We start from the raw sequence: 27,116 nt of genomic DNA on the forward strand, positions 1-27,116 counted from the left end.
TAGAAACATATAACATTCTTAAGGGATTGGACAGGCTAGATGCAGGAAAAATGGTCCCCATATTGGGAGAGTCCAGAACCAGGGGTCACAGTTTAAGAACAAGGGGTAGGCCATTTAAGACTGAGATGAGGAAAAACTTTTTCAGCCAAAGAATTATGAATCTGGGGAATTCTCTGCCACAGAAGGCAGTGGAGGCCAATTCACTGGATGTTTTCAAGAGAGAGTTAGATATAGCTCCTAGGGCTAACGGAATCAAGGGATATGGGGAGAAAGCAGGAACGAGGTACTGATTCTGGATGATCAGCCATGATTGGCCTACTCCTGCACTATTTTCCATGTTTCTATGATTCCAATGGGAACACTCTCGCCACTGTCTGAAGGTTGTGAGTTCAATCCCTGCTCCTGAGATTAGAGGACAGAACATGGCTGATATGAAGAGTCAAGAGAAACAGAACAATGAGATTCTTACATCCAGCATCTTTACAGGTCCATAATTGCAGTACACACAGATAAAATAATAATATGTAATAATATATTTTTTTAATTCGATAAATTAATAACTGTAATATTAGTGCAAAAGAAGTTCCCAGTGCAACCCAAGTCCTGGGGATGACAGAGAGATCCAGCAGCAGAGTTGCTGCCTTACAGTGCCAGAGATATGGGTTCGATCCTGACCTCAGCTGCTGTCTGTTTGTACATTCACCCAGTGACTGTGTGAGTTTTCTCCTGGTGCTCCGGTTTCCTCCCACACTCCCAAACATGTGTGGGTTTGTAGGTTAATTTCCCTCTGTAAATTGCTCCTTGTGTTTAGGAAGTGGATGCAAAAAGTGGGATAACATAGAAATAGTGTGAACGGGCGTGGACGCGGTGGGCTTGAGGACCTCTTTCCATGCTGTATCTCTAAAACTAAAACCTGACCCACTGCACCCCATCTATCTACACCGCACCTCCCCCTTTTATTCCACACCCCCCTTACCCTCTCCTCCCCTTCGTCACACCTGGACTCCAATCTATTTCTTCCCCCCCCCCCCTCCACTACTTTCCTCCCTCTAGCTTCACAATTCACAACTCTTCAATCCTGTCTCACACCATTTGTTCTTATCTCTGGCCTTTGTCCCAACCATCTGCCTATCAATAACCCCCCTCCCCTACATCCATCTATGACCTGCCATGCTTTTTCCTGCCTCTCCCCACTTCAAGGTTTCTTTATACCCCCCCCAATAATCACTGAAGTAGGGTCGACGCAAAACGTCACCTATCCATGTTCTCCAGAGTTCTGCATGAACCGCTGAGTTACTCCAGCACTTTGTGTCCTTCCGTATATTAAATGCATCTGCAGTTCTTTATTTCTACAATGAACATTAGCCGTTGGATTTGCGGGATTGTGTAATTTGCTGCAGAGATGCATCATGCAGCCACACTTGAAGGAATGCCATTGTTGCCCACCAGTGATCCAATACTCTTGAGTACTCTCCCTGATGGCAAATCTCCAACAGGGTGATTTCACCTCTGCTGACTCACGGCAGAGTCTGTGTCAAGGAGACAGGCTTTCATTTGTGTCTGCCTCATCTACCATAGGGCTTTGCCGATAAAGCTCCCTACTCACCATTATCAGAGAACAACACTACAGCACTCCCAGAAAAGGAACAGATGAAGTTTCGGGTCGAGACCCTTCTTCAGACTCTTCTGTCTCGACCCGAAACGTCACCTATTCCTTTTCTCCAGAGATGCTGCCTGACCCGCTGAGTCACTCCAGCATTTTGTGTCCATCTTCGGTGTAAACCAGCATCTGCGGTTCCTTCCCACACAGCACTCCCAGAAAAACAGTCCCGGCGCTCCTGGAGATATTGTGTGAATCACAGGTGAATCCGTTCCTGGGCCTCACCTGATAACCCAGGAAAAGTCACCCGGAGATGATGTCCCGAAGGGAATTCCCAAGGGAGGCCCTAGACCAGTAGTGAATGAGACCCAGTCAGACCCTACACTCATAGCTCAATATTCCAGCATCTGCAGTTTCTTTGTGTCTCCTATAGGACATCCAGATGGTCCACTCTGTGCCTGGAGTAGACTGGTCATCGCAGGCCTTTAGTCTGTGGCTCCCATATACCTTATCAGGCAACTGGACCATTCTATCAACAACTAGAGAGTGACCCTGAGCTGCCTTCTACTGTACCTCATTGGAAACCCCGCAGATTATTTTTAATCAGACTCTACTGGGCGTTATCATGCACTAACTGTTATTCCCTTTATCATGTATCTGTACACTGTGGATGGCTTGATTGTAAACATGTATTATCTTTCCACTGGCTGGTTAGCACACAACAAAAGCTTTTCACTGAACATCAGTACACGTGACAATAAACGAAACTAAACTATAGATAGACACAAAAGGCTGGAGTAACTCAGCAGATCAGGCAGCATCTCTGGAGAAATCTCTTCAGTCTGAAGAAGGGTCTCCACCTGAAACGTCACCTATTCCTTTTCTCCAGGGATGCTGCCTGACCCGCTGAATTAGTCCAGCATTTTGTGTCTATCTTCAAGAGTCAAGAGTGTTTTATTGTCATATGTCCCAGATAGAACAATGAAATTCTTACTTGCTGCAGCACAACAGAATATGTAAACATAGTGCACTGTAAACAATATGATAAATGAGAGAGAAAAAAAAATTCAGTGTGTATATACATATGTATATATATATATACACACATACGCACAAGTACACACATATACACACATATATATATATATATCCATATATATACACATACACATACACACACATACTCAAAAAACACACAATAGTGGTGCAATAATAATAATAGTCTATTGTAGTTCAGAGCTTATTTGAGGTTGCCGTGTTTAATAGCCTGATGGCTGTAGGGAAGAAGCTGTTCCTGAACCTGGACATTACAGTTTTCAGGCTCCTGTACCTTCTTCCCAATGGCAGGGGTGAAATGAGTGTGTGGCCAGGGTGGTGTGGATCTTTGATGATGTTGGCTGCCTTATTGAGGCAGCGACACCGATAAATCCATTCAATGATGGGGAGGTCAGCGCCAGTGAAGGACTGGGCAGTGCTCACCGCTTTTTGCAGTCTTCTCCGCTCCTGGATGTTTAATTTGCCAAACCAGGACGTTATGCTCTCTACTGTGCCACCTGTAGAAGTTCAAGAGAATCCTCTTTGACATACCGAATCTCCGTAATCTTCTCAGGAAGTTGATGTGCTTTATTTATAATTGCATCGGTGTGCTGGGTCCAGGAAAGATCTTCGGAAATATGCACGCCCAGGAATTTGAAGTTATTGACCCTCTCCACCATCGTCCCGTTGACATAAACAGGATTGTGGGTCCTCATCCTTCCTCTTCCAAAGTCCACAATCAGTTCATTGGTTCTATTGATATTGAGAGCCAGGTTGTTGTGCTGGCACCATTTGGTCAATCGGTCGATCTCACTTCTAGACTCTGACTCATCACCATCTGTAATTTGTCCAACAACGGTGGTGTCGTTTGCGAACTTGAAGATGGAGTTTGCACTATGTCCGGCTATGCAGTCATGAATATAGAGTGAGTAGAGCAGGGGGGGGCTGAGCACACAGCCTTGAGGTGCTCCCCTGCTGATTGTTAATGAGGAAGAAGTATTTCTGCCAATTCGAACAGACTGTGGATGAGGAAGTCGAGGATCCAATTGCAGAGAGATGCGTAGAGACCCAGTTCCGTGAGCTTGGTAACCAGCTTGGAGGTGATGATGGTATTGAACGCTGAGTGCAGTCTAAAAACAACAGCCTGACGTCAGTGTAAACCAGCACCTGCAGTTCCTTCCTCAACTAAACTAAAGTCATAGACACAGGAGGTGAGACTGTATTACGCTGATTATCTGCGCTTTGAGGCACACTGTTCGATCTTTAGCTGCATTGATGCAGCTCTGAATTCCCTGCCATGCCATTATATGACAATTAAGATAATTGGCAAAAAGGCCAGAGGGGTTACGAAACAAATCTCATTAACACCAGCGAACTTGCTCTGCGACAGAATGTACTTCCTGAAACAGGCTGGAAGTAGATGCAGCAGCAACTCTGGGAACAAAGGAATATTTGAAGAGGGAAGATTTGCAAGGGAAAGGCCAGACTAATTGGACAACTTGATCCTTGCCATTCCCTGGGGAAGGGGGGGGGGGCTTCCACTCCTGCGATTTGAGGAGTAGGAGAGGCGTGTGTCGGTGAATTCCTTCAATGTCGAGGGGCTGTTACACACCTGGTACAAGTGAGAGGTTTGGTCTGATGGTAACGAGGTCCAAGATGATCAAAGATCAAGTTCTTCATGAACCCAGTGTATGCAGAGACATGCACAATCTATTTCTCTTTGAGATTAATACAAATCAAGTTACTGCAATGTCAAAAAAAACAATCCATTCTTGTTAAAGCGAAGCCTTTATCTTCACTCAGATGGAAAATACAAATAATGCAGCCACACGCGCACAAATCACGTACGCACACACATCAAGCGCGGCACGCACACATGCATGCATACACACATATTTTACACACATACACACATATTACACACACGCATATTAAACACACATTACACATATTAAACACGCACATTATACACACACTGCACACACATCACACACATACATGTGCACACACACACACAGTTCCACATTGCCCTGCTGCCGTCCTCTGTCAGGGCTTCCCCCAACCCCCTACGTTCCCCTGGGAATTAACACAGCTTAGTTCATCTTTACCTATAACTACAGGCCTCCGTTGCAGGCAGGATCGTGGATAATCTCTCTATTCCTACGTCATCTTTCCTGCAGTGTGGTCCACAATGCTCAAAGTGTAGTCAAACCAATTCTTTATACAAACTCAACTTGCGGTCCCAAAGCGGAGCCAAATAGTGTGAGCAAAAATAAGTACGATTAGCAAAATTAACATCTCAATAAGTCTGCCTCAGTCAGTTGGCAAGTAGGAGTTTGAAGTTTTTGACTTTCCCCACCACCGACTCATCGAGGAAGAGAGGTTCATGGATCCTTGCCTTTCCCCTTCTAAACTCTACAATCAGCTCCTTGGTCTAGATCAGTGGTTCCCAACCTTTTTTTGGCCATGCCCCACCTAATCACCACTAAAATCCTGATGCCCCCCCCCCCATATTTTAGCACGAGCTGACAAAGAAATAATTTTCAGAAAATGGAATTTACTCAAAATAACATCTGAAACATAAACTACATATGTTTACCTGATGCCCCCCTTAAAAATCAAATTGCCCCCCTGTGGGGCGTACGCCCCACGTTGGGAACCACTGGTCTAGATGGACACAAAATGCTGGAGTAACTCAACGGGACAGGCAGCATCTGTGGATAGAATGAATGGGTGGTGTTTCAGGACGAGAGAAGGGTCTCGGCCCAAAATGTCACCCATTCCTTCTATCCAGAGATGCTGACTATCCCGTTGAGTTACTCTAACAATTTGTGCCTATCTTCGGTGTAAACCAGCATCTGCAGTTCCTTCCTGCACACAAAGTCTTGCTGACGTTAAGAGCAAGTTATCATTTAACAAGAATCATGATGATCGTCGCAAGCCCTTGAATGTTGTGGACCAAAGGTCATGTTTAACAATTTTAACAGCCTGTTTCACTGGAATTTTTGTTGTTGTCCTTGAAGTTAATACAAAACAAGTTATTGCAATGTCAAGTACCATCGGTTATTCTCTCATGTTCATTCTAAGGCTGTATCTTCACCCCAGATGTAAAATTGGAATGATTCAGTGGTGGGAGGGGAATGAGTCAATAGTAGACCTAACATGTAGAAACAAGGAATGGCAGATGTTGGTTTACAAATAAAGACACGAGAGTGCCAGAGTAACTCAGTGGGTCAGGCAGCATCTCTGGTGAACATGGATAGGTACAAAGTGCCGGAGTAACTCCGTGGGTCAGGCAGCATCTATGGTGAACATGGATAGGTACAAAGTGCTGGAGTAACTCAGTGGGTCAGGCAGCATCTATGGTGAACATGGATAGGTACAAAGTGCCGGCGTAACTCAGTGGGTCAGGCAGCATCCCTTGGTGGGGGGCCATGTTGAGACAAACATTGCCAAACACTTTAACTCCCCTTCCCTCATTGACCTTTCTGTCCTGGGCCTCCTCCATTGTCAGAGTGAAGTCACATGCAAATTGGAGGAACAGCACCTCATATTTCGCCTGGGCCGCTGACAACCCAGGGGTATGAGTATTGATTTCTCTACTTTCAAGTAACCCTTGCCTTCCCTTGCTCTCCGTCCATCCCCCACTCTAGTCATCTTGCTATTTTCACTGTTCTTTTCCCTCGGTTTCCACCTCCTCCTCGGCAAACAATGGACCATTGTGGGCTCTTTGGCCATCGGGGCAGTCTCTGCTTTGCTCTTTACCTTTTCATACCTCTATTCCCTCCCCCCTGACTCTCCCTCTGAAGAAGGGTCTCGACCCAAAACGTCACCTATTCCTTTCCTCCAGAGATGCTGCCTGGCCCGTTGAGTTACTCCAGCATTTGGTGTCTATCTTCAATGTTCATATTGTTGGGTTGTTAGCTACCCAAGCAGAATAGGAGGTGCTGATCCTCCAAACTCTGCAATTAATTAATCTAAAGCCAGCCTCATGAGCTCCTGGCTGCTGAGCAAGAGCAAACATTGTAGTGCGCAGGAAGGAACTGCAGATGCTGGTATAAACTGAAGATAGACAGAAAATGCTGAACTCAGCGGGACAGGCAGCATCTCTGGAGAGAGGAATAGGTGACGTTTCGGGTCTCGACCCAAAACATCAGACTGAAGAAGGGTCTCAACCCAAAACATCACCCATTCCTTCTCTCCAGAGATGCTGTCTGTCCCGCTGAGCTACTCCAGCAATTTCTGTCAACGATTATAGTGTCCTGGGTTTCGGCTGGAAGCTCTCTTTTGTTTAGTTAGTTTAGTTTAGTTTAATTGTGTCACGTGTACCAAAGCACAGCGAAGAATTTTTTTTTAGTTGCGTGCTGCCCAGTCAGTTAAAAGACTATACATGATTACAATGAGGCCACCCACAGAGTACAGATACAGGATAAAGGGTATAAACACTTAGTGCAAGATGAAGTCCAGTAAAGTCCGATTAAAGATAGTTCGAAGGTCTCCAATGAGGTAGATGGGAGTTCAGGACTGCTCTCTAGTTGGTGAGAGGACGGTTCAGTTGCCTGATTACAGCTGGGAAGAAGCTGTCCCTGAATCTGAATCTGTACCTCTTGCCTAATGGGAGAGAGAAGACAGAGCGATGGGTGTGAAACTCATCCTTGATTATGCTGGTTGCCTTAAAGCCCTGTCCCAGTGTACGAGTTCACTCAAAGAGTTCTCCCGAGTTTGCCCTGATTCGAACCCGGAGATTTATGGTAATGGCCGCTCGTCGGTACTCGGGGCTCTCGTGGACATTTTTCAACATGTTGAAAAATCTTCACGAGTCTTCATGAGCTTACCACAGTTCCCGAGTACCTGCCATTAGCATTACGAGCCGCAAAGAGACGTCACCGAGCTCCGACGTACCCACTACGTTCCTTCTCCGTGCTTACCACGAGTTTGATTTTTTTTTTAAACTCGGGAGAGCTCTTGAATGAACTCGTACAGTGGGACAGGGCTTTTACCAAGGAATCGTGAATTGCAGGTAGACTCAATGGAAAGGAAGATAGACACAAAATGCTGGAGTAATTCAGCGGGATAGGCAGCATCTCGGGATATAAGGAATGGGTGACATATCGGGTCGGGAGGTTGGTTTGCATTATGGTCTGGGCTACGTCCACAACTCTCTGCAATTTTCTATGGTCTTGGTCGTAAAGCTGTTCCCAAACCATGCTGCACTGCATCCCAATAAAATAATTTCTACGGTGCATTGTGGGCCTGTAGATAACTCCCATTAGGGTATTTTTACCCTTACAATTTATCAGTTCTATCCATACTGACTCTACATCTTCTGATTCTATGTCACCCCTCGCAAGGGACTGGATCTCATTCTCACCAATTTCATTCCTACCCCATCCCCTCAGCCTACCTGTCTGTCTTTTTGATCGGCCGTACAGCCCTGAATAGTCAGTTCCCAGCCCTGGTCGTTTTGCAGCCAAGTCTCTGTAATTCCCACAACATCAAACTTGCCAATTTCTAACTGAGCCTCGAGCTCATCCACTTTATTTCTTATACACCGCGCATTCATATACAACACTTTAACTTTGGTATTCATCTCCCCTCTCACACCGGTCACTATTGCCCCTGACCTTACTCCCTTATCCCATCTCAAACTTTCCTTCCCATTAATTCGGGAGTATTTTGTAATTTTTCCTGTACTCACTTCACCTTTAACTCCATCTTTATACCCACAATTTGTCAACCCCTCTCCCCCACTATTTAGTTTAAACCCACACGTGTTGCACCAGCAAACCTGCCTGCCAGAACGTCGGTCCCCCTCCAGTTAAGGTGTAACCCGTCCATTTCGTACAGGCCCGCCACTACCCCAGAAGCGATCCTAGTGGTCTAAAAATCTAAATCCCTGCTCCCGCACCAGCCCCCCAGCCACACATTCAAATCCCCCACCTCCTTGTTCCTGCCCTCACCAGCACTAGGTACAGGAAGCAATCCTGCAGAGTCCAAATCTGTAGAAGTTGGTGTTGGGGACTTGCTGAACTTTCCACTCCTACAGGGTTGAACACTGAATAACATTTCTGTCTCCCCCACTTCCTCATCGCCACACACTGCCTCAGAGTTGGTAACATCCAAAATCCTGTAATGACCATGTTCACTTGCAGATCAACACACAAAACTGTGCTCGACAGATCCCAACCTGACCTCAGACTGCTGTTGGTTCAGCCAACACTGAGATTATTTTAATGACTGCTAATCAGATGAACTAACATCAAAATGATTTCACTTTGAGAACTAGAAAAATGTACACTTAATAATGAAAACTAAAATTATTTGTGCAGCAAAATATACACTCGACCCTCAACACAGGCATCACAACTGGAGCTGAAATTGCTGTTTTTTCTGAGGGACCAATTATGACACAAAGTGCTGGAGTCACTCAACGGGTGAGGCGGCATCTCTGGGGAACTTGGCTAGGTGAGGTTTCGTGTCAGAACCCTTCTTCAGACTGATTCAGACATTCTGAAGAACGCTCCCTACCTGAAAGAAAATGTTGCCCATCCATGTTCTCCAGGAATGCTGTCTAACTCGCTGAGATACTCTCGCACTTTACACTTTAGACTTTTAGTCTCTGGTGCTGTAAGGCAGCAAATCTGCCGCTGCACCACTGTGCCGCCCGCTAGAGTTAGGGATTACTTCAATACAATTGCAATTGGGTCGCATGTCCTGTCGAATGAATTATTTATAAATTATTTATAAAGCAGGCCCAACTCAATACAGTGTTCCCAAGAACACAATTGAAGCAGCAGCAAATCACATTATCACTCAAGCTTGCCCCGCTGTCAAGAAGGGTACCAGCCGGAAACGCCATCCATCCATGTCCTTCAGAGATGTTGCCCACTGCGTTAGTCCAGTGCTTTGCCGTTTACATTTCAATATGATCATGGTTGATCCACATTAGCCTCAACTCTTCTCTGCCAGCTTCCCAAAGCCTTCCCTTCATCATTCTTTCAAATATTTATCTTTTGCTTCATCTTTGACATTGTCTAATGATCCTTCCTCCACCGTGGCAGAGAATTCCAGAGATTTTAAATGACCGGCCACCATATTGTAGCTATTATTCAATGGTTCAATGATTCCTTTATTATCACGCGCACCAAGATGCAATCTGAATCTTTTTTTTGCGAAGAGCTCAGTAAAATTATTGCCACACCTAAGTACAATCCCAGGTTAAGTACATGATGCATAGAAACTGCCCACGGAGTCTATATGCAAGAGTCGCCAGGTTTTGGTCCCAGCCACTGTGAGGGTCTGGCTTTCTTTTTTTTCTCGGCCGGACTTTATGCCGCACACGACTTGCCGGAAACCTTCATCTACGTTCCCTTGTTCATGACTCTCCCACTCTTGAGCACATCTCAACATCTACCCCAGCCAATACCCTGAGGATCTTTCCCTTTGAAACCCACGTTACACAACTGTACTGATCCCGTCGTTGGGAAGTGTCAGAAGTGGCCGAAGCAAACTATTTGGAGAAACAAAGAGCTGCAGATGCTGGTTTGCAAACAAACATCACAAAAAGAGCTGACGTAACTCAGCGGGTCAGGCAGCATCTCTGGAGGACATGGATACTTGACGTTTTGAGTCAGGATCCTTCTTCAGACTGATGAAGGGTCCCGACCCGAAACATCACCTATCCACGTCCTCCAGAGATGTTGACTGACCTGCTGAGTTACTACAGCACCTTGCATCCAAATATCCCCCCCCCCCTTGTCTGTTCATAGAGGTGTGCCCATCACCCTTAGTGGCTCCTCACTGAATAGATTGGCAGCCCTTCAGCCTTAACTTTGCCATTTATTATTGAAGTTTGGCAATTGGGAATCACGGGGAAAAATTGCAAACTTACCATCCTATTGAATAAGCATAAAATAAATTAAATAATCGTGGTTCAATTTAGGCCATAGAGCAGAGCAGCTCAGGAACACGCTATTCGGCCCACAATGTCTGTGCCGGACGCAATGCCAAGCCGAACCAATGTCCTTTGCCTGCAAATGATCCATATTCCTCCATTCTTTACATATCTAAGTGCCGATCTTTTATGTAATTGATGCAAAAGGAAGTAGTACACTGCCTGGAGAGTTCTATAAAGTCATAGAATCATACAGTGTGGAGACAGGCCGTACGGCCCAACTTGCCCACACCGACAAACATGCCCCATCTACACTAGTCCCATCTGTCTGCGTTTAGCCCTTACCCCTCCAAACTTATCCTATCCGTGTAGCTGTCTAAATGTTACTTAAACGTTATGATAGTACCTGCACTGTATTGTGCAAATAAAGCTGGCTAATAAAGATCTGTAAGGCATTTTTATATCGAACTCAGTGACGTACAAGATAACACGGTTCAATATTAAATCACGTAGGTACAAGGACAAAGACACTTTAACCAGTATTTCTCTATGTGGCATAATGTTTGAATCCACCCTGTCAAATGCATGTAGGTTTTTGAACACAAATGCATGTAGGTTACTGGTTGCTTTCTACTTATCTCCCTGACAGACACACGAGCCGGTCTGGCCAACAGTGCAAAGTGCAGCATTGCACAGGCCGGCTGGGTTACACCGTTCCACATCACACAGCAGGCCAGAGTAAAGCACTCTCACCCTGGGCTCTAGAGGCATAGCGTTATACAGCACTAAAACAGCCGCTTAGGGACCTCAGTGGCAGCACAGTGGAGCAGAGGTAGAGCTGCTGCCTTACAGCGCCAGAGACCCGGTTTGATCCTCACTGCGGGTGCAGAAGGGCCTGTTTCCGCACTGTGTCTCTAAAGACTGTTTAATTGCCACATGTACCAACAACTGAAGAATGATACACTTACTTACAGCAGCTTAACATTCAGGTTTCGACTTTTCTTTGACTGGATCGCATGCAAACAAAAGCTTTTCACTGATAATAATTAAATAACTAAACTAATGACAAACACGTCAGAGATGCTGCCTGACACGCTGAGTTACTCCAGCATTTTGTGTCTATCTTCAGTGTATACCAGCATCTGCCGTTCCTTCCTACACACCCGTCCCTAACTTATCCACTACACAGGGTAAATCCTTGACTCCCTGGTAATCACATCACAGTAGGTTTTAGTTTAGTTTAGTTTAGAGATACAGCATTGAAACTGGCCCTTCGGCTCACCGAGTCCACACCGACCATCGATCAGCCGTTCACGCTGGTTCAATGTGATCCCACTTTTGCATCAACTGCCTACGGACTAAGAGCAATTTATAGCGACCATTTAACCCACAAACCCGCACGTATTTGGGAAGCGAGTAGAAACTGGAGAACCCGGAAGAAACCCACGCAAAAACAGGGAGTACATACAAACTCCACACAGACAGTTAAGGAAGACCCTACCTACACAAAGACGCTGGGCAAAGCAGAGAGATCACCCTTGTTTCTTATCAGATCCTTGTTACAAAGGAACATTTATATATTAGGATATTATATATCAGGATATTATATAGAAACAGAGAAACATAGAAAATAAGTGGAGTAGCAGGCCATTCAGCCCTTCGAGCCGGCACCTCCATTCAACATGATCATGTCTGTTCACCCTGTTCCTACTTTTTCCCCATATCCCCTGATTCTGTTAACCCTAAGAGCTAAATCTAACTCTCTCCTGAAAACATCGCATGAATTGGCCTCCACTGCTTTCTGTTACAGAGAATTCCACAGATTCACAACTCTCCGGGTGAAAACGTTTTTCCTCATCTCAGTCCTAAATGGCCTACCCCTTATTCCTAAACTGTGACTCCTGGTTCTGGACTCCCCCAACATGGGAAACATTTTTCCTGCCTGCCACCCAGCTTTGTTGGATATCCGCAAAGTTGGATATTTTACATTTAATTCCCTCATCTAAATCGTTAATATATATTGTAAATAACTGGGGTCCCAGCACTGGCTCTCCCTTATCCATTCTACTTGTTATGCCCCTGTCCCACTTAGGAAACCTGAACGGAAACCTCTGGAGACTTTGCGCCCCACCCAAGGTTTCCGTGCGGTTCCCGGAGGTTTTTGTCAGTCTCCCTACCTGCTTCCACTACCTGCAACCTCCGGCAACCACCTGCAACCTCCGGGAATCGCACGGAAACCTTGGGTGGGGCGCAAAGTCTCCAGAGGTTTCCGTTCAGGTTTCCTAAGTGGGACAGGGGCATTACATCCTCCACAAATTCCAGAAGATTAGTCAAGCATGATTTCCCCTTCATAAATCCATGCTGACTTTGACCGATCCTGTCACTGCTTTCCAAATGCGATGCTATTACATCTTTAATAATCTACTCAAGCATCTTCCCCACTACCGATGTAAGGCTAACTGGTCTATAATTCCCTATTTTCTCTCTTGCTCCTTTCTTAAAAGGCTACCCTCCAGTCCACAGGAACTGATCCAGAGTCTATAGGACATTGGAAAATGATCGCGATTTTTGGGGCCACCTCCTTGGGAAAAGATCCTGGTTGGTACGATGACTTTAGAGATACAGCAAGGAAACAGGTCTTTCTGCCCACTGGGTCTGCACTGATCAGCGACCACCCCATACAGTAGCACTGTCCTACGCAATTTACAATTTACAGAAGCCAGTACATCTTTGGGATGTGGAGGATACCCAAGCACACAAGGTCACGGGGAGAACATACAAACTCCATTCGGAGAGCACCCGTGGTCATGATCAAACCTGGGCCTCTGGCGTTGCAAGGCAGCACTTCTACCGCTGCACCACTGGGCTGCCCGTAGGGTCTACACAATTTTGTAACATCTCTCTTTTCTTACGGTAAAGACTAAATTCGTCAGGTGTGCCCATAATCAGTGCATGCTCCTGGCAAATCCTTCATTACAGCAGCAATCATTAGGCCCACACACCTGGTTCTTATCAGTTGAAACATACTGAAACCAGATCCGTTTTTCATTACTCAGAAACAGCTCAGAGAAAACCCATAGTAAATCATTCCAGGAATACAAAAATTCACAGGGCTATGAATTCCTTAGCAACGTGTTAAATGTAATCATAAATTATTTTTTTTTACCAAAAAGGTAGTGAAGAGAAAGTTTAACCAAAGTACTGCCCGAGTGGTGGGTTGAAAACTGCATAAACATCTTGATGTAATATTTAGTGTTGTTTAGTTTATTTTCACTTGTACCGAGGTACAGTGAAAAGTTTTATGCTGTGCGTTAACCAGTCAGAGGAAAGACTGTACACGATTTCAATCGAGACTTCCACAGTGTACAGATACAGTATAAAGGGAAGAAGGTTTTGTGCAAGATTAAGTCCAATTAAAGATAGTCTGAGGGTCTCCAATTAGCTAGATGGTAGCCCAGGACCGCTCTCTAGTTGGTGAATGGATAGTTCACTTGCTTGATCACAGCTAGAAAGAAACTGTCTCTGGGTCTGGAGGTGTGCGTTTTGTGTAATAACACCATTGGCAACAGTTTATCTCAGCAGTTTAAATTTCGCAGATGCTGGAAAAGCTACAATAAAACCAAAGAATGCTGGTAATATTCACAAGGTCAAGCTGCATCCATGGAAGGTGAAACAAAATTGAAACAATGACCTAATGTAAGGTAATCTGTGCATTGAACTTCTTTCAATATTTCCTTCGAAGCACTGTGCATATTCATGCAACAGAAACATAAGAAGCTTTAATGCCTAATACTGCATGCAGTTATTTAAATGCACGTGTCATATCATCAGTATTGTGTTCCCTTAATGAAGCGATACTGAAAACCAAACAGTTGGCACAAAGCCTCCATATCCTTCCTGTATTGGGGTGACCAAAACTGCACACAAGACTCCAAATGCAGCCTAACCAAAGTCCTGTAAAGCTGCATCATGTCTTCCTGGCTCTTATACTCAGTGCCCCAACTAATGCGGGCAAGTATAACATATATAACATAGAACAGTACAGCACAAGAACAGGCCCTTTGGTTCACACCGTCTGTGCAAAAAGATGGTGCGAAGACCAACTCTCTTAACTGCTAGCACAAAACCTCATACCTCCCCCACACCACCCCCCCCCCCCCCCACCCCACCCCCCCCCTCCCCCACACCACCCCCCCCTCCCCACCCCACCCCCCCCCTCCCCACCCACCCCCCCCCCCCCCACACCACCCCCCCCCCCCACCCCCCCACCCCCACTCCACCCCCCCCCCCAAACAATCAGTCTGATTTGGTTCAGTTGCCTGAGAACAGCTGGGAATAAACTGAATCTGGAGGTGTGCGTTTAACATACTAACACCAATGGCAATAGTTTAACTAAAGCAAAACACCTCAGTTGCTGGAAAACCTGCAATAAAACCAGAGAGTGCTGGAAATATTCACTATGTCAAGCAGCGTTCCTGGAAGGTGAAGCAACATTAACGCCAATGACCTTATGTAAGGTCATCAGTGCATCGTACATAGGCCAATCCACTGACAATCAGTCTGATTGTTATGACTGGAGTACCCAGAGAAAACCCACGCGGTCACAGGGAGAATGTACAAACTCAGTACAGACAGCGCCCGTAGGATCGAACTGGGGTCTCTGGTGCACCACTGTGCCTCCCTTGATGTTCCTACATCTGTTTCCACGTTCAGGGAGTCATGGACCACAGATCATTGTGTACATCAACGCTGCTGAGGGTGTTACCATTGATTGTGTATAGTGCGTGAGACATGCCCTCTCACCTTGCAGACACGAGCCACCAGGCTCACCAGTGGCTTTCCGTTAAATGCATTCTCATCCCCCAGCTTCTCCGTGAAGAATACGTAAATCTTGTCATCGTCGCCCACGGAACTTTGGACGCTCTCCCTCAACAACATCGAGTCAATAAAGTTTGGTGCTGAAAGAGTGAAAGAGCGGTGAATGTAATCATGAGTTGCGAAGGGAAGGCCCTGAGATGACTCACTAACCAACAGCTGAATGCAGAATTTGCTAACGTTTCCAAGCGGAAAGGGGGAAGGTAGGGAGAGGGGGGGACGGGAGAGGATTTTATTTCCCCCCTTTCTCTCTCCCTTTTTGGTTTTGAGGACAAGAGTTCCTCTATTAGGTTGTCTCCCCTCTAATGGAGAAAAAAGGATCCAGAGTGCTGGAGTAACACGACGGGTCAGGCAGCATCGCTGGAGAACATGGATAGATGCCACTTCAGGTCTGGACCCTTCTGAGTTGCTAACTGAGCTACAGCACAAAGGTAACAGCAACATAAATTGTGGTTCATGCAGCGTGGGATGTGGAACAGCAGTGACATCTCCTTCCTCATTCAAGATCCTGTTTAATCCCACTGTTCCTTTCCGGTATCCCGTTTCCATTTTTCGGAAACGTTAGACATTCCCTTCAACTCTCTCCCTCCCATTTTACAGCCCACCTACACCACGATTTACAGGTGGGCAATTTATGCAGCTTGGAAGCAGGCCTTTCGGCCCACCTATGCCTTACAGCACCAGAGACCCGGGTACGATCCTGACTACGGGTGCTGTCTGTACAGAGTTTGCACGTTCACCCCATGTTGGTTTTCCCCGGGTGATCCGGTTACCTCCCACATACCAAAGACATACAGGTTTGTGGATTAATTGGCTCCAGTAAAGATTGTAAATCTTCCCTAATGTGTAGGATAGAATTATTGTGCGAGGATTGCTGGCCGGTGTGGGCTCGGTGGGCCGAAGGGACTATTTCTGCGCTGTATTTCTAAACTAAACCAAAAGACATAGAGAAGCAGAATTAAGCCATTCGGCCTATCGAGTCTATTCCGTCATTCAATCACGGCTGATCTACCTTTCCCTCTCAACCCCATTTTCCTGCCTTCACCCCTTAACCTTTGACAGCATTACTATTCAAGAACCTATTAATCTCCTCTTTTAAATACGCAATGGCGTCCTCCACGGTCATCTGTGGCAATGAATTCCACAGATTCACCACCTTCTGACTAAAGAAATTCCTCCTCATCTCATTTTAAAGGTACGTTCTTTTATTCTGAGGCTGTGCCCTCTGGTCCTAGACCCTCTAGGTCAGGGGTCGGTTACGCGCCGGATCTGGCCCGTAACCCGAAATCATCCGGCCCGCAGGCGGTTTCTTTTTCAATTCGTTTTCGCTACCTGGGAACTGCAGCCAGTCCCGGGGCATGCAGGCCACCTGGGAACTGCAGCCAGTCCCGGGGCATGCAGGCCACCTGGGGGCTACAGCCAGTCCCGGGGCATGCAGGCCACCTGGGGGCTACAGCCAGTCCCGGGGCATGCAGGCCACCTGGGGGCTACAGCCAGTCCCGGGGCATGCAGGCCACCTGGGGGCTACAGCCAGTCCCGGGGCACGCAGGCCACCTGGGGGCTACAGCCAGTCCTGGGGCAGGCGAGGGAACCGGGATCTGCAGCCAGTCCTGGGGCAGGCGAGGGAACTGGGATCTGCAGACAACTAATTGAAAAACACGTGAAAACGAATGCGAAAAACAACATCAAGTGTCACACTGTGGCGATAGATGTGGCCCGCGTCCGCTCACAGACATGGGTCCTGGCCTCTATGCAGAACAAGGTTGCCGACTCCTGCTCTAGGTGGTCACGATGGACTCAGTGGGTCAAAGGCCTGTTTCTGTGCCGTTGGATTCTGATGCGAGTCTTGGATACAAAATGTCATCTGCCCATTTCCTTTCACAGATGCTCCCTGACACACTGGGTTTCTCCAGCACTTTTTTTACTCAATATTCCAGCATCTGCAGGTCTTGTAGCTCCTTGGAGGGAGAATCCACTCTGTTGAAGGGTCACTATCTGAAGCACTGACTGTTTCTCTCTCCACAGATGCTACATGGCCTTTCGACTTTTGACTTTAGAGAGACAGAGCACAAACAGGCCCTTCGGCCCACCGGGTCTGTGCCAACCAGCCATCACGCCGTACACTGGCACTATCTTACACAGTAGGGACAATTTACAATTCATAGAGACCAATTAACCCACAAACCCGCACATCTTTGGAGTGTGGGAGGAAACCGGAGCACCCTGTGAAAACCCACACGATCACAGGGAGAACCGTACCAACTCTGTGCGTACAGCACACATGTCAGGATTCATCCCGGGTCCCAGGTGCTGTAAGGCAACAACTCTACCGCTGCGCCACCATGCCGCCATGCTCTTTGGTTCATTCGGGGACAGTTATCGCCACAGACGAGAGTGACACTGAGTGACCGTGTTATTCTCCTTACCCTTCCAGAGAACAGAATCGTCCATCTTGAGCAAGCGTCCATCGAAGCTCTTTTTTATGTCAGCCTGTCTACCTTGAAACCCATAGAGTGTGGCAGTGTAGATTTTATTGTCTGTGAGAAAGCAGATTGTAGAAATTTGAGTTAACAATATTTGACTACATTCATAAGTTATAGGAGCAGAAATAGGCCATTCGGCCCATCAAGCTTGACACCATCTTTCTATAGCAAACAACATCTTTCCTACAGCATTCATGTTTTCCTCACCATTTGGCCAGTTACACGGATAGGACAGGTTTGGAGGGTCAAGAGCCAAACGCAGACAGGTGGTACTAGTGTAGATGGGACATGTTGGATGGCGTGGGCAAGCTGGGCTGAAGGGCCTGTTTCCACGCTGAGTGACTATGACTCTATAACTCCATCCTATGTTAGAAATATATGAGCGGTCCTTCATCTTCACTGCTCTAAGTCCTGGAACTCCTCGTCCAGGATCACAGGAGGAGCACCTTAACAAGGCGGACTGCAGCAGTTCAAGAAGGTAGCTTGCTACCATCTTCCCATGGGCCATTAGGGATGGACAATGGGCTTATCTGTCTTAACCCACTGTCCACATTAACCCATTGTCTACCACGGCCCAATGTCCCTTCACAGGGAGAATGCCAACGGCAACCCCAACTTAAAAAGGAATAAATAAAAAGACACATCCCCGTGAGTAGGAATCCACAGAGGTTGAAGCTAGTCCTGATAAGTCGACTATAGATCTAGGAGAACGACTGCTCAAACATCCTACAAACAGCAAGATAAGAAAGTTTCAAGCAACAATGGCATATGCAGAATGATTCTACAGAGACACAGACTGTACGGTAAGAGAAAATTCACCATCAAACCCTGCACTGTCGTGTAGAAACAAGGAACTGCAGGTGCTGGTTTTATCCAAGGAAAGACACAACGTGCTGGAGTAACTCAGTGGGTCAGGCAGCATCCCTGGACAACATGGATAGGTGCCCATTTGGAGGCAAGGGTCTACAAGGGTCCTGACAGGAAACATCTTCCATACATGTTCTCCAGATATGCCATAAATATATACGAGACTGAAGGGTCCCGACCCGCAACGTCACCTATTTTTTTCTGTTTCTGGAGATGCTGCCTGACCTGCTGAGTTAGTCCAGCATGTTGTACACTTCCCCATACTCTTATTTCTAATTTGCATCTTCTTCACAGGCACAATGGGAACACAGTAGCTATCTAATCTCAAGTGCAGGGTAAAAGTGATTTTACAATCCTTTGTTGAGGTCAGACGCTGTGTGAATTTTAAATACTTGTTTCCTGCACACTGGGCCGCAATCAAAAGATGGTATCAGTTAGTTCAGACTTAATACAAAAACATGCTCAGGGATTAGTACCTACCAGCAACAACGCCAGTGTATCCAACCGTGGGATCATAAGGACAACTGTCTTTCCCCTCAAAGGGAGCTGAGAGAGTGAAGCGCTTAATATCCTACAGGGGTCAGAGGTGGGGAGAAAAATAAGGTCAAAGCAATAAGAACAAGTGGAGATGATGCTCGGTGAAGGAGATCAGTGTCTAACAATGCTGGAAGAAATACTTACAACGTAGGCACAATGAGGAAGGAAGGCATACGTTCCACAGGCATACAAATGTGTTCCGTTGAATCTTCTCAGGAAACGGATATAGTTGTGACAGTTCTACAAAGAGCACAAGGCATGTGTGTTTCAAGAGAGAGTTAGATTTTGCTCTTAGGGCTAAAGAATCAAGGGATATAGGGAAAAAGCAGGAACGGGGTACTGATTTTGGATGATCAGCCATGGTCATATTGAATGGCGGTACTGGCTCAAAGGGCCGTATGGCCTACTCCTGCACCTATTTTCTATCTTTCTATGTTTCCATGTTAAGAGCAGGTCGGGCCTTAACTCTCCATCAATAATAACTTGCATTTATGCAGTGCCTTTGATGTGGCAGGGCATCACTAAATGATGAAACAAAATGGAACAGCCATAGCATGAGTTGATATTAGGATGGGTTTAGTTTAGTTTAGAGATACAGCGCGGAAACAGGCCCTTCGGCCCACCGAGTCTGCACCAACCAGCGATCCCCGCACACTAACACTATCCTGCACACTATGGATAATTTTTACAATTTTATCAAGTCCAATTAACATACAAACCTGTACGTCTTGGGAGTGTGGAAGGAAATCGGAGCTCCCGGAGAAAACCCACACAGGTCACGGAGAGAACAAGACCTTTGTCTGAAGCGCTGAATGGCCTACTCCTGCACCTATTTTATATGTTTCTATGTTTATCGAAACGCTAGGTTTTGAGGGGCACCATAAGGGCTGAGAAATATACATTCCAAGCTGAGAATAATTCCAAGCGGATGAATTGCCTCCTGCTGAAAATGTCCACAGCCTTTGTTAAGTCCGGCAGGTGCAGAGAAATTAAAATTGGGGATGCATGAGAGATTATAGTTTAGTTTAGTTTAGAGATGCACATGGAAACAGGCCAGAGAAAAAGTCCAATGTCCGCAGTGCGGTAGGTTGGAATCTCAGGACTGCACCCTAGTTTTATGGAAGGGCCGTTCAGACGTCTGATAACAGAGGGGAAGAAGCCGTTCCTGAGTCTGGTGGTGCACGCTTTCAAGCTTTTGTTTCCAAGTCTGGAAATCTTGGAAAGATGGAAGGGATGTCACGGCTCACCAAGAGAGGAAGGGTGACGTTTGGGAACAAAGTCAAGACCCTTAAATCTGAGGCAATGCCAGAGCCACAGAAAACTTAGGTCATCGAGTGACAGGGGTGAAGTGGGAGGAATGTTTCACATATGTTCGCCCGATCTAATCCATGTCCCTTACCTCAAATCCCTGCCCATGCTTATTTAGACAATCCTTTGTTTTCGCGGGTATAGCTTCCCATCGTATCTGTTAACAAAATAACAATGAAATGCGTTAGAGCATCAGTTTAGTTTAGTCTAGCTTATTATTGTCATGTGTACTGAGGTACAATGAAAAGCTGTGTTGTGGCCCGCTATCCTGTCAGCAAATAGACTGTACATGATTACAATCGAGCAGTGTACAGATACAGGACAAAGGAAATAATGTTTAGTGCAAGATCAAGTCTGATTGAAGATAAGCCAAAGGTGCCCCAAGATGGTCGGACAGGGCGGTTCTCTAGTTGGTGAAACTATGGTTTAGTTGTCTGCTAATAGTTGGGAAGAAATTGCTAGTCCCACCTGCCTGTATTTGGCCCATATCCCTCTAAACCTTTCCTATCCATGCGCCTGTCCGATGGTGTGTTGTTATAGTACCTGCCTCAACTACCTCCTCTGGAAACTCTGAAACAGCACCTATCCGTGTTCTCCAGGGATGATGCCTGACCCGCTGCGTTTAATTTTGTTCAGAGATACAGCGCGGAAACAGGCCCTTCGGCCCCCGAGTCCATGCCAACCAGCGACCCCCGCACACTAACACTATCCTACGCAATACACATGGGACAATTTTACCAAAGCCAAATAACCTACAAACCTGCACGTCTTTGGAATGTAGGAGAAAACCGGAGCTCCTGGGGAAAACCCATGCAGTCACGGGGAGAACGTGCAAACTCCGTACAGACAGTACCTATAGTCAGGATCGAGCCCGGGTCTCTGGCGCTGTAAGGCAGCAACTCTACCGCTGCGCCACTGTGCCGCCCTTTATGATCCCGAGGTTCTGTTGTCCTTACCATTTTCATGGACTGGTCATTGATGTTGTTTGTATTCAGGGCAAAAATGGCATTTCTTGCTCCAACGTAAAGGACCTTCTGCTGCTCCTCAAGCCAGAATGTGGTGGAGTTCGACACGGTTTGCCTGAATTGTGTATAATCACGTAAATCTATAAGAAACAGAAAATATTTTTCTGAGATTCATTTTCACTCCGCGTATCAAGGAGAATGCATAACAATGGACGTTACAGGTTTCTTTTAAGAGATGCAGCCTGGAAACAGGCCCATCAGCCCACCAAGTCCGTGCCGACCCGCCACCACCCCATACACGAGCTCAACCCTACACATTAGGGACAATTTACAGATGCCACAAACGTGCACGTCTTTGGAGTGTGGGAGGAAACCGGAGCACCTGGAGAAAACCACCAGTCACAGGGAGAACGTACAATCTCTGTACAGACAGCACCCGTTGTCGGGATGGAAACCGGGTCTCTGGCGCTGTAAGGCAGCAACTCTACCGCTGCGCCACCGTGCTGCCCCGGAACTGGTTTGCTTTAATTTTATGTTTTGTCTTCATTGCTCAGGGTTCCACGGGTGGTGGAAATAACTATTCCCCACCTGCCCAGCAATCATCATAAGGTCATTCAGCACAGAAACAGGCCCCACGGCTCAACTTGCACATGTCGACCAAGATGCCTCATCTACACTAGTACCATTTGTTTGTGTTTACTCCATATCCCTTTATACCTCTCCTATCCATGTTCTTGTCCAAATGTCCTTCAAATGCTGTTGGAGTGCCTCCTCTAGCAACTCATTTCATATGCCCTCAACCCACTCAGTGAGAAAGTTGTCCCGCAGGTTCCTGTTAAATGTTGTCCCTCTCAACTTAAACCTATATCCTCTGGTACATGAGTAAAAGACTCTGTGCATTCACCCTCATGATTTTATACTACTCTATAAGATCACCCCTCAGACTCCTGAGCACCAAGGAATAGCGTCCTAGCATTCCCCAACCTCTACCCATTGCTCTTGTCCTCAACACAGTGGCTCAGCGGTAGAGTTGCGGCTTTACAGTGCTAGAGACCCGGGTTTGATCCTGACCATGGGTGCTGTCTGTATGGAGTTTGTACGTTCTCTCTGTGACCGCAAGGGCTTTCTCCGGGTGCTCTGGTTTCCTCCCACATTCCAAAGATGTACAGGTTTGCAGGTTAATTGGCTTCAGTAAAACATTGTAAATTGTCCCTCATGTGTGGGATAGTTCTAGTGTACGGCGAGGACTCGGTGGGCTGAAGGGCCTGTTTCCACACGGTACCTCTAAAATGATGCCCTGGCAACATCCTCGTAAATCCTCTCTGCACTGTCTCTAGCTTAGTGATGCCCCTCCTACAGCAGGGCGATCAAAACTGAACGCAATACTCCAAAAGCGGCCTCACCAATGTCTTGTGCAATGAACAATTGATTCAGTTGGTTCCTGGGTGTCGGAGGTTCACTTCAAAGTCTGACAGCTGCCCATGAACCAGTGACCTTCTGATTCAGAGGCAAGACGTCCTTTCCCCCAGAACCAGGGCTGACAGGGGGAGGCAATTATGTATTAAGTCACAGCGATGAGGCAACTTTGAGAACTGTGGAACTAAACATCGCACTCTGTATCTGAGCCAAGATAAGCCAGCTCATAAATCGACTTGGAGTTGTACACATACCACAGGCTAATTTATCGTTCCAAACCATTGACTTGATAATGCAGAACAGTTCTTGAAATGTTCCCAGGTGTTTGAAGTATGTGCATTTGTGTCATCACACCTACACGAGAGAAATAATCGACTCTGATGACCACTCTGAATAGACTAGATGAACAGCTGAGAGTAATTGACTCAGCAGCTACAAACACACTCAGGCACTAGTCACACAAACACAGAGAATGGTGGAAGCTAGGCACGAGGAACTACAGATGCTGCAATCTGACGTGGAACACAACATGCTGGAGTAACTCAGCAGGTCCAGCACCATCTCTGGAGGACATGGATAGGTGACGCTTCAGATCAGGACCCTTCTTCGGACTGATTGGAAAAGGTGGCGTGGAGAAAGCTGGATGAGAGATGGCAAGTAGCAAGTGTTAGGTGGACAGACATAAAAAGCTGGAGTAACTCAGCGGGACAAGCAGCATCTCTGGAGAGGAGGAATGGGTGATGTTTCGGGTCAAAACCTTTCTTCAGACTGAAGAAGGGTCTCGACCTGAAACGTCCCCATTCCTTCTCTCCAGAGATGCTGCCGGACCTGCTGGGTTACTCCAGCTTTTTGTGTCTATCGTCAGTTTAAACCAGCAGCTGCAGTTCCTTCCTATACCAGTGCTAGGTGGATACAGGTGAGGTGGGGGGGGGTTGATGGGCAGATGGGTGGACAAAGGCAAAAGGCTAGTCCTCCAGAATTGGTGTCAGCCTCCTGGAGTTACTCCAGCACTTTGTGTTCTATGAAGGGTGCAAATTGGCAAACTTTGAGCAAGCTGTAAAATATCATCAGTGGGGAAGTCTCCCTAACCCAAGCTCAGTGGTACAACGGTCGAGTTGCCGACTTACAGCGCCAGAGACCCAAGTTCGATCCTGACTATGGGTGTGTTGTCTGTACGGAGTTTGTACGTTCACCCTGTGACCATTTGGGTTTTTCGCCGGGTGCTCCGATTTCCTCCTGTCCCAAAGACGTGCAGGTTTGGAGGTTAATTACGCCCCAACTGCACGACAAAAGCTTTTCACTGTATCTCGGTACATGTGACAATAAACTAAACTAGTTAGCTTCTGTAAATTGTCCCTAGTGTGTAGGACAATATTAGTGTACATGACCACTGGTCGGTGCAGATTCTGCGCCGTATCTCTAAAGTCTAAAACACCAACTGCTGGAGGAAGTCAGCGGGTCAGGCAGCATCTGTGGAGGGAATGGACAGATGGCGTTTCAAGTCGGGTGTTTTTAGTTTAGTTTAGAGTGACCACGTGGGTTTTCTCCTGGTGCTCTGGTTTCCTCCCACTCTTATGACCTTATGACTTATGACCTTATGACTCCAAAAACATACAGGTTTGTAGGTTAATTGGCTTCAGTAAAACATTGTAAATTGTCGCTAGTGTGTAAGATAGTGCTAGTGTACAGGGGTCGCTGGTCGGAGCGGACTCGGTGCGCCGAAGGTCCTGCTTCCACGCTATATCTGTAATGTCTAAAGTAAAGTCTAAATAATGGCATGCTTTTTCATTCTTCTGTCAAAGATAGATAACCTCACATTGTCCAACTTCATACTCCACTTGTCTATTCGATTAACCTCTCCAGACCACTTCGCAACATCTCAGCATCCGCCTCAGCACTCACTAAGCCAATCTATTGTATCATCTCTTTTGTTCTCTCAGTCCCAACACTCCCTCCCACCATCCCCCTCTTTTTCACCTTAATCCACCCCAAATTCCGGCGAAACATTAGCTGTTTCTCCATGGCCAGACGCTGCTGATTATTTCCACAAGTTTCTGCCTTTATTTTTGACAGCTCACATCAAAAAACAGCAGAAAACCGCTCACGATTGCAGAATGGTCCGGAGCTTAAACATTACAGGAACCTGCCTCAGAAACATGGACCGAGCTCCACTGGTGTAAATAGAACCATTGGAGATAGCAATAGGTCATGTTAGCAGTTCTCTCCACTGGGACTGCTCCTGCTCCTGCCTGTAAGTAAGCATGCAGGTACAGCAAGCAGTGAAGAAATGAATGGCATGTTGGCCTTGATAACAAGAGGAGTTGAGTACAGGAGCAAAGAGGTACTTCTGCAGTTGTACAGGACCACACCTGGAGTATTGTGTGCAGTTTTGGTCTCCAAATTCGAGGAAGGACATTCTTGCTATTGAGGGAGTGCAGCGTAGGTTCACAAGGTTAATTCCCGGGATGGCAGGACTGTCATATGTTGAAAGAATGGAGCGACTAGGCTTGCATACACTGGAATTTAGAAGGATGAGGGGGATCTTATTGAAACATATAAGACTATTAAGGAATTGGACACGCTGGAGGCAGGAAACATGTCCGCGATGTTGGGGGAGTGCCACAGTTTAAGAATAGGGGGTAGGCCATTTTGAACGGAGATGAGGAAATATTTTTTCAACCAGAGACTTGTGAATCTGTGGAATTCTCTGCCTCAGAAGGCAGTGGAGACCGATTCTCTGGGTGCTTTCAAGAGAGTTAGATAGAGCTCTTAAAGATAGTGGAGTCAAAGGATATGGGAGAAGGTAGGAACGGGGTACTGATTGTGGATGATCAGCCATGATCAATGGGATTGGTGGTGCTAGCCCGAAGTGACAAATGGCCTACTCCTGCACCTATTGTCTATTGTATATTGCCTATACTGCAAACGTTCTTCCCTTACCATGTATCTATACACTATAAATGGATTGACTGTAATCATGTATTGTCTTTCTGCTGACTGCTTAGCACGCAACAAAAAGCTTTTCACTGTACCTCGGTACACGTGACAATAAACTAAACTGAATAAACTGAACTGACTGTCGGTGAGACCAAGCATAGACTCGGCGACTGTTTTGCCAAAGACTTTCCCTCGCTACATACACCAAAACCTGCTGAATATTCTGGTTACTAAATATTTCATCTCCCTTGCCATTCCCACACTGACCTCTCTGTCCTCAGCCTCCTCTAATGCCAGAATGAGGCCACACGCAAACTGGAGGAACAGCTCCTCAGATCCCGCTTGGGTAGCACACAACCCAACGGCATGAACATAGAATCCTCCAACTCCTCTTGTTATCAAGGCCAACATGCCATTCATTTCTTCACTGCCTGCTGTACCTGCATGCTTACTTACAAGGCAGGAGCAGTCCAAGGGGAGAGAACTGCTAACATGAACTGCTAACATGAACTCCAACAAACCTTGATAGACACAAAGTGCTGGCGTAAGCACTTCAGTCTGAAGAAGGGTCTCGATCCGAAACGTCACCTACTCCGTTTCTCCAGAGATGCTGCCTGACCCGCTGTGTTACAGCAGCACTTTGTATCTATCTTCCTTTGTTTTTCCTTCCTTCCTTCCTTCCCACCCCCCTCCATGTTCTCCAGAGTATCAAGACATCTCAGAGTGTCAGGAATTAGCACTGCCTCTTTGGAACAGAAAATAATTCAACTGCAGCAGCTGAAACCCTCGGCTCGATAACATCCATTAACCAAGTTACTGGAGCACTTGGAGAAGTAACCACAGCAGCTGAGCTGACAGTTTTACAAATGAGAGGCTGCTTTTTATGATTCACATTCTACAGGCAATGACCACTGTATGAATCATGAGGAACTCAGCAATGTCATGTCATTCCTAAAACACTTCCTTACGGCCATGACAGGGACGGATTATACGACTGCCATTGAGCAATGGAAGTGTGAAGTGTGATGTGTATTTATGAATCAGTTATCCACGTATATTTTGCTGGATAAATAACAGTCCATTGGGGCAACAGATAATTTAAATTTTTAAAAAAAGCTTCTTGAGTGACGGTGGCGCAGCAATAGAGTTGCTGCCTCACTGGGCCAGAGGCCGGGGTTCAATCCTGACTACGGGTGCCA

The 27,116-nt window shown here is 46.5% G+C and overlaps 1 protein-coding gene across 3 annotated transcripts in view; it reads right to left on the minus strand.

The window, feature by feature from the left end:
* Positions 1–27,116, minus strand: part of sema4g (semaphorin 4G) — a 90,508-nt gene that overhangs the window by 22,213 nt on the left and 41,179 nt on the right. For all 3 annotated transcript variants that reach the window (XM_033034029.1, XM_033034026.1, XM_033034027.1), the window contains exons 3-8: positions 21,556–21,704; positions 20,691–20,756; positions 19,436–19,531; positions 19,235–19,325; positions 17,831–17,941; positions 15,333–15,487 (exon numbers count right to left, since the gene is read on the minus strand). In XM_033034029.1, coding sequence (XP_032889920.1) covers positions 15,333–15,487; positions 17,831–17,941; positions 19,235–19,325; positions 19,436–19,531; positions 20,691–20,756; positions 21,556–21,704 — 668 coding nt within the window. The remainder of the gene's footprint in view (positions 1–15,332; positions 15,488–17,830; positions 17,942–19,234; positions 19,326–19,435; positions 19,532–20,690; positions 20,757–21,555; positions 21,705–27,116) is intronic.

This window comes from Amblyraja radiata, chromosome 15, assembly GCF_010909765.2.
Source record: "Amblyraja radiata isolate CabotCenter1 chromosome 15, sAmbRad1.1.pri, whole genome shotgun sequence".
NCBI lineage: Eukaryota > Metazoa > Chordata > Chondrichthyes > Rajiformes > Rajidae > Amblyraja > Amblyraja radiata.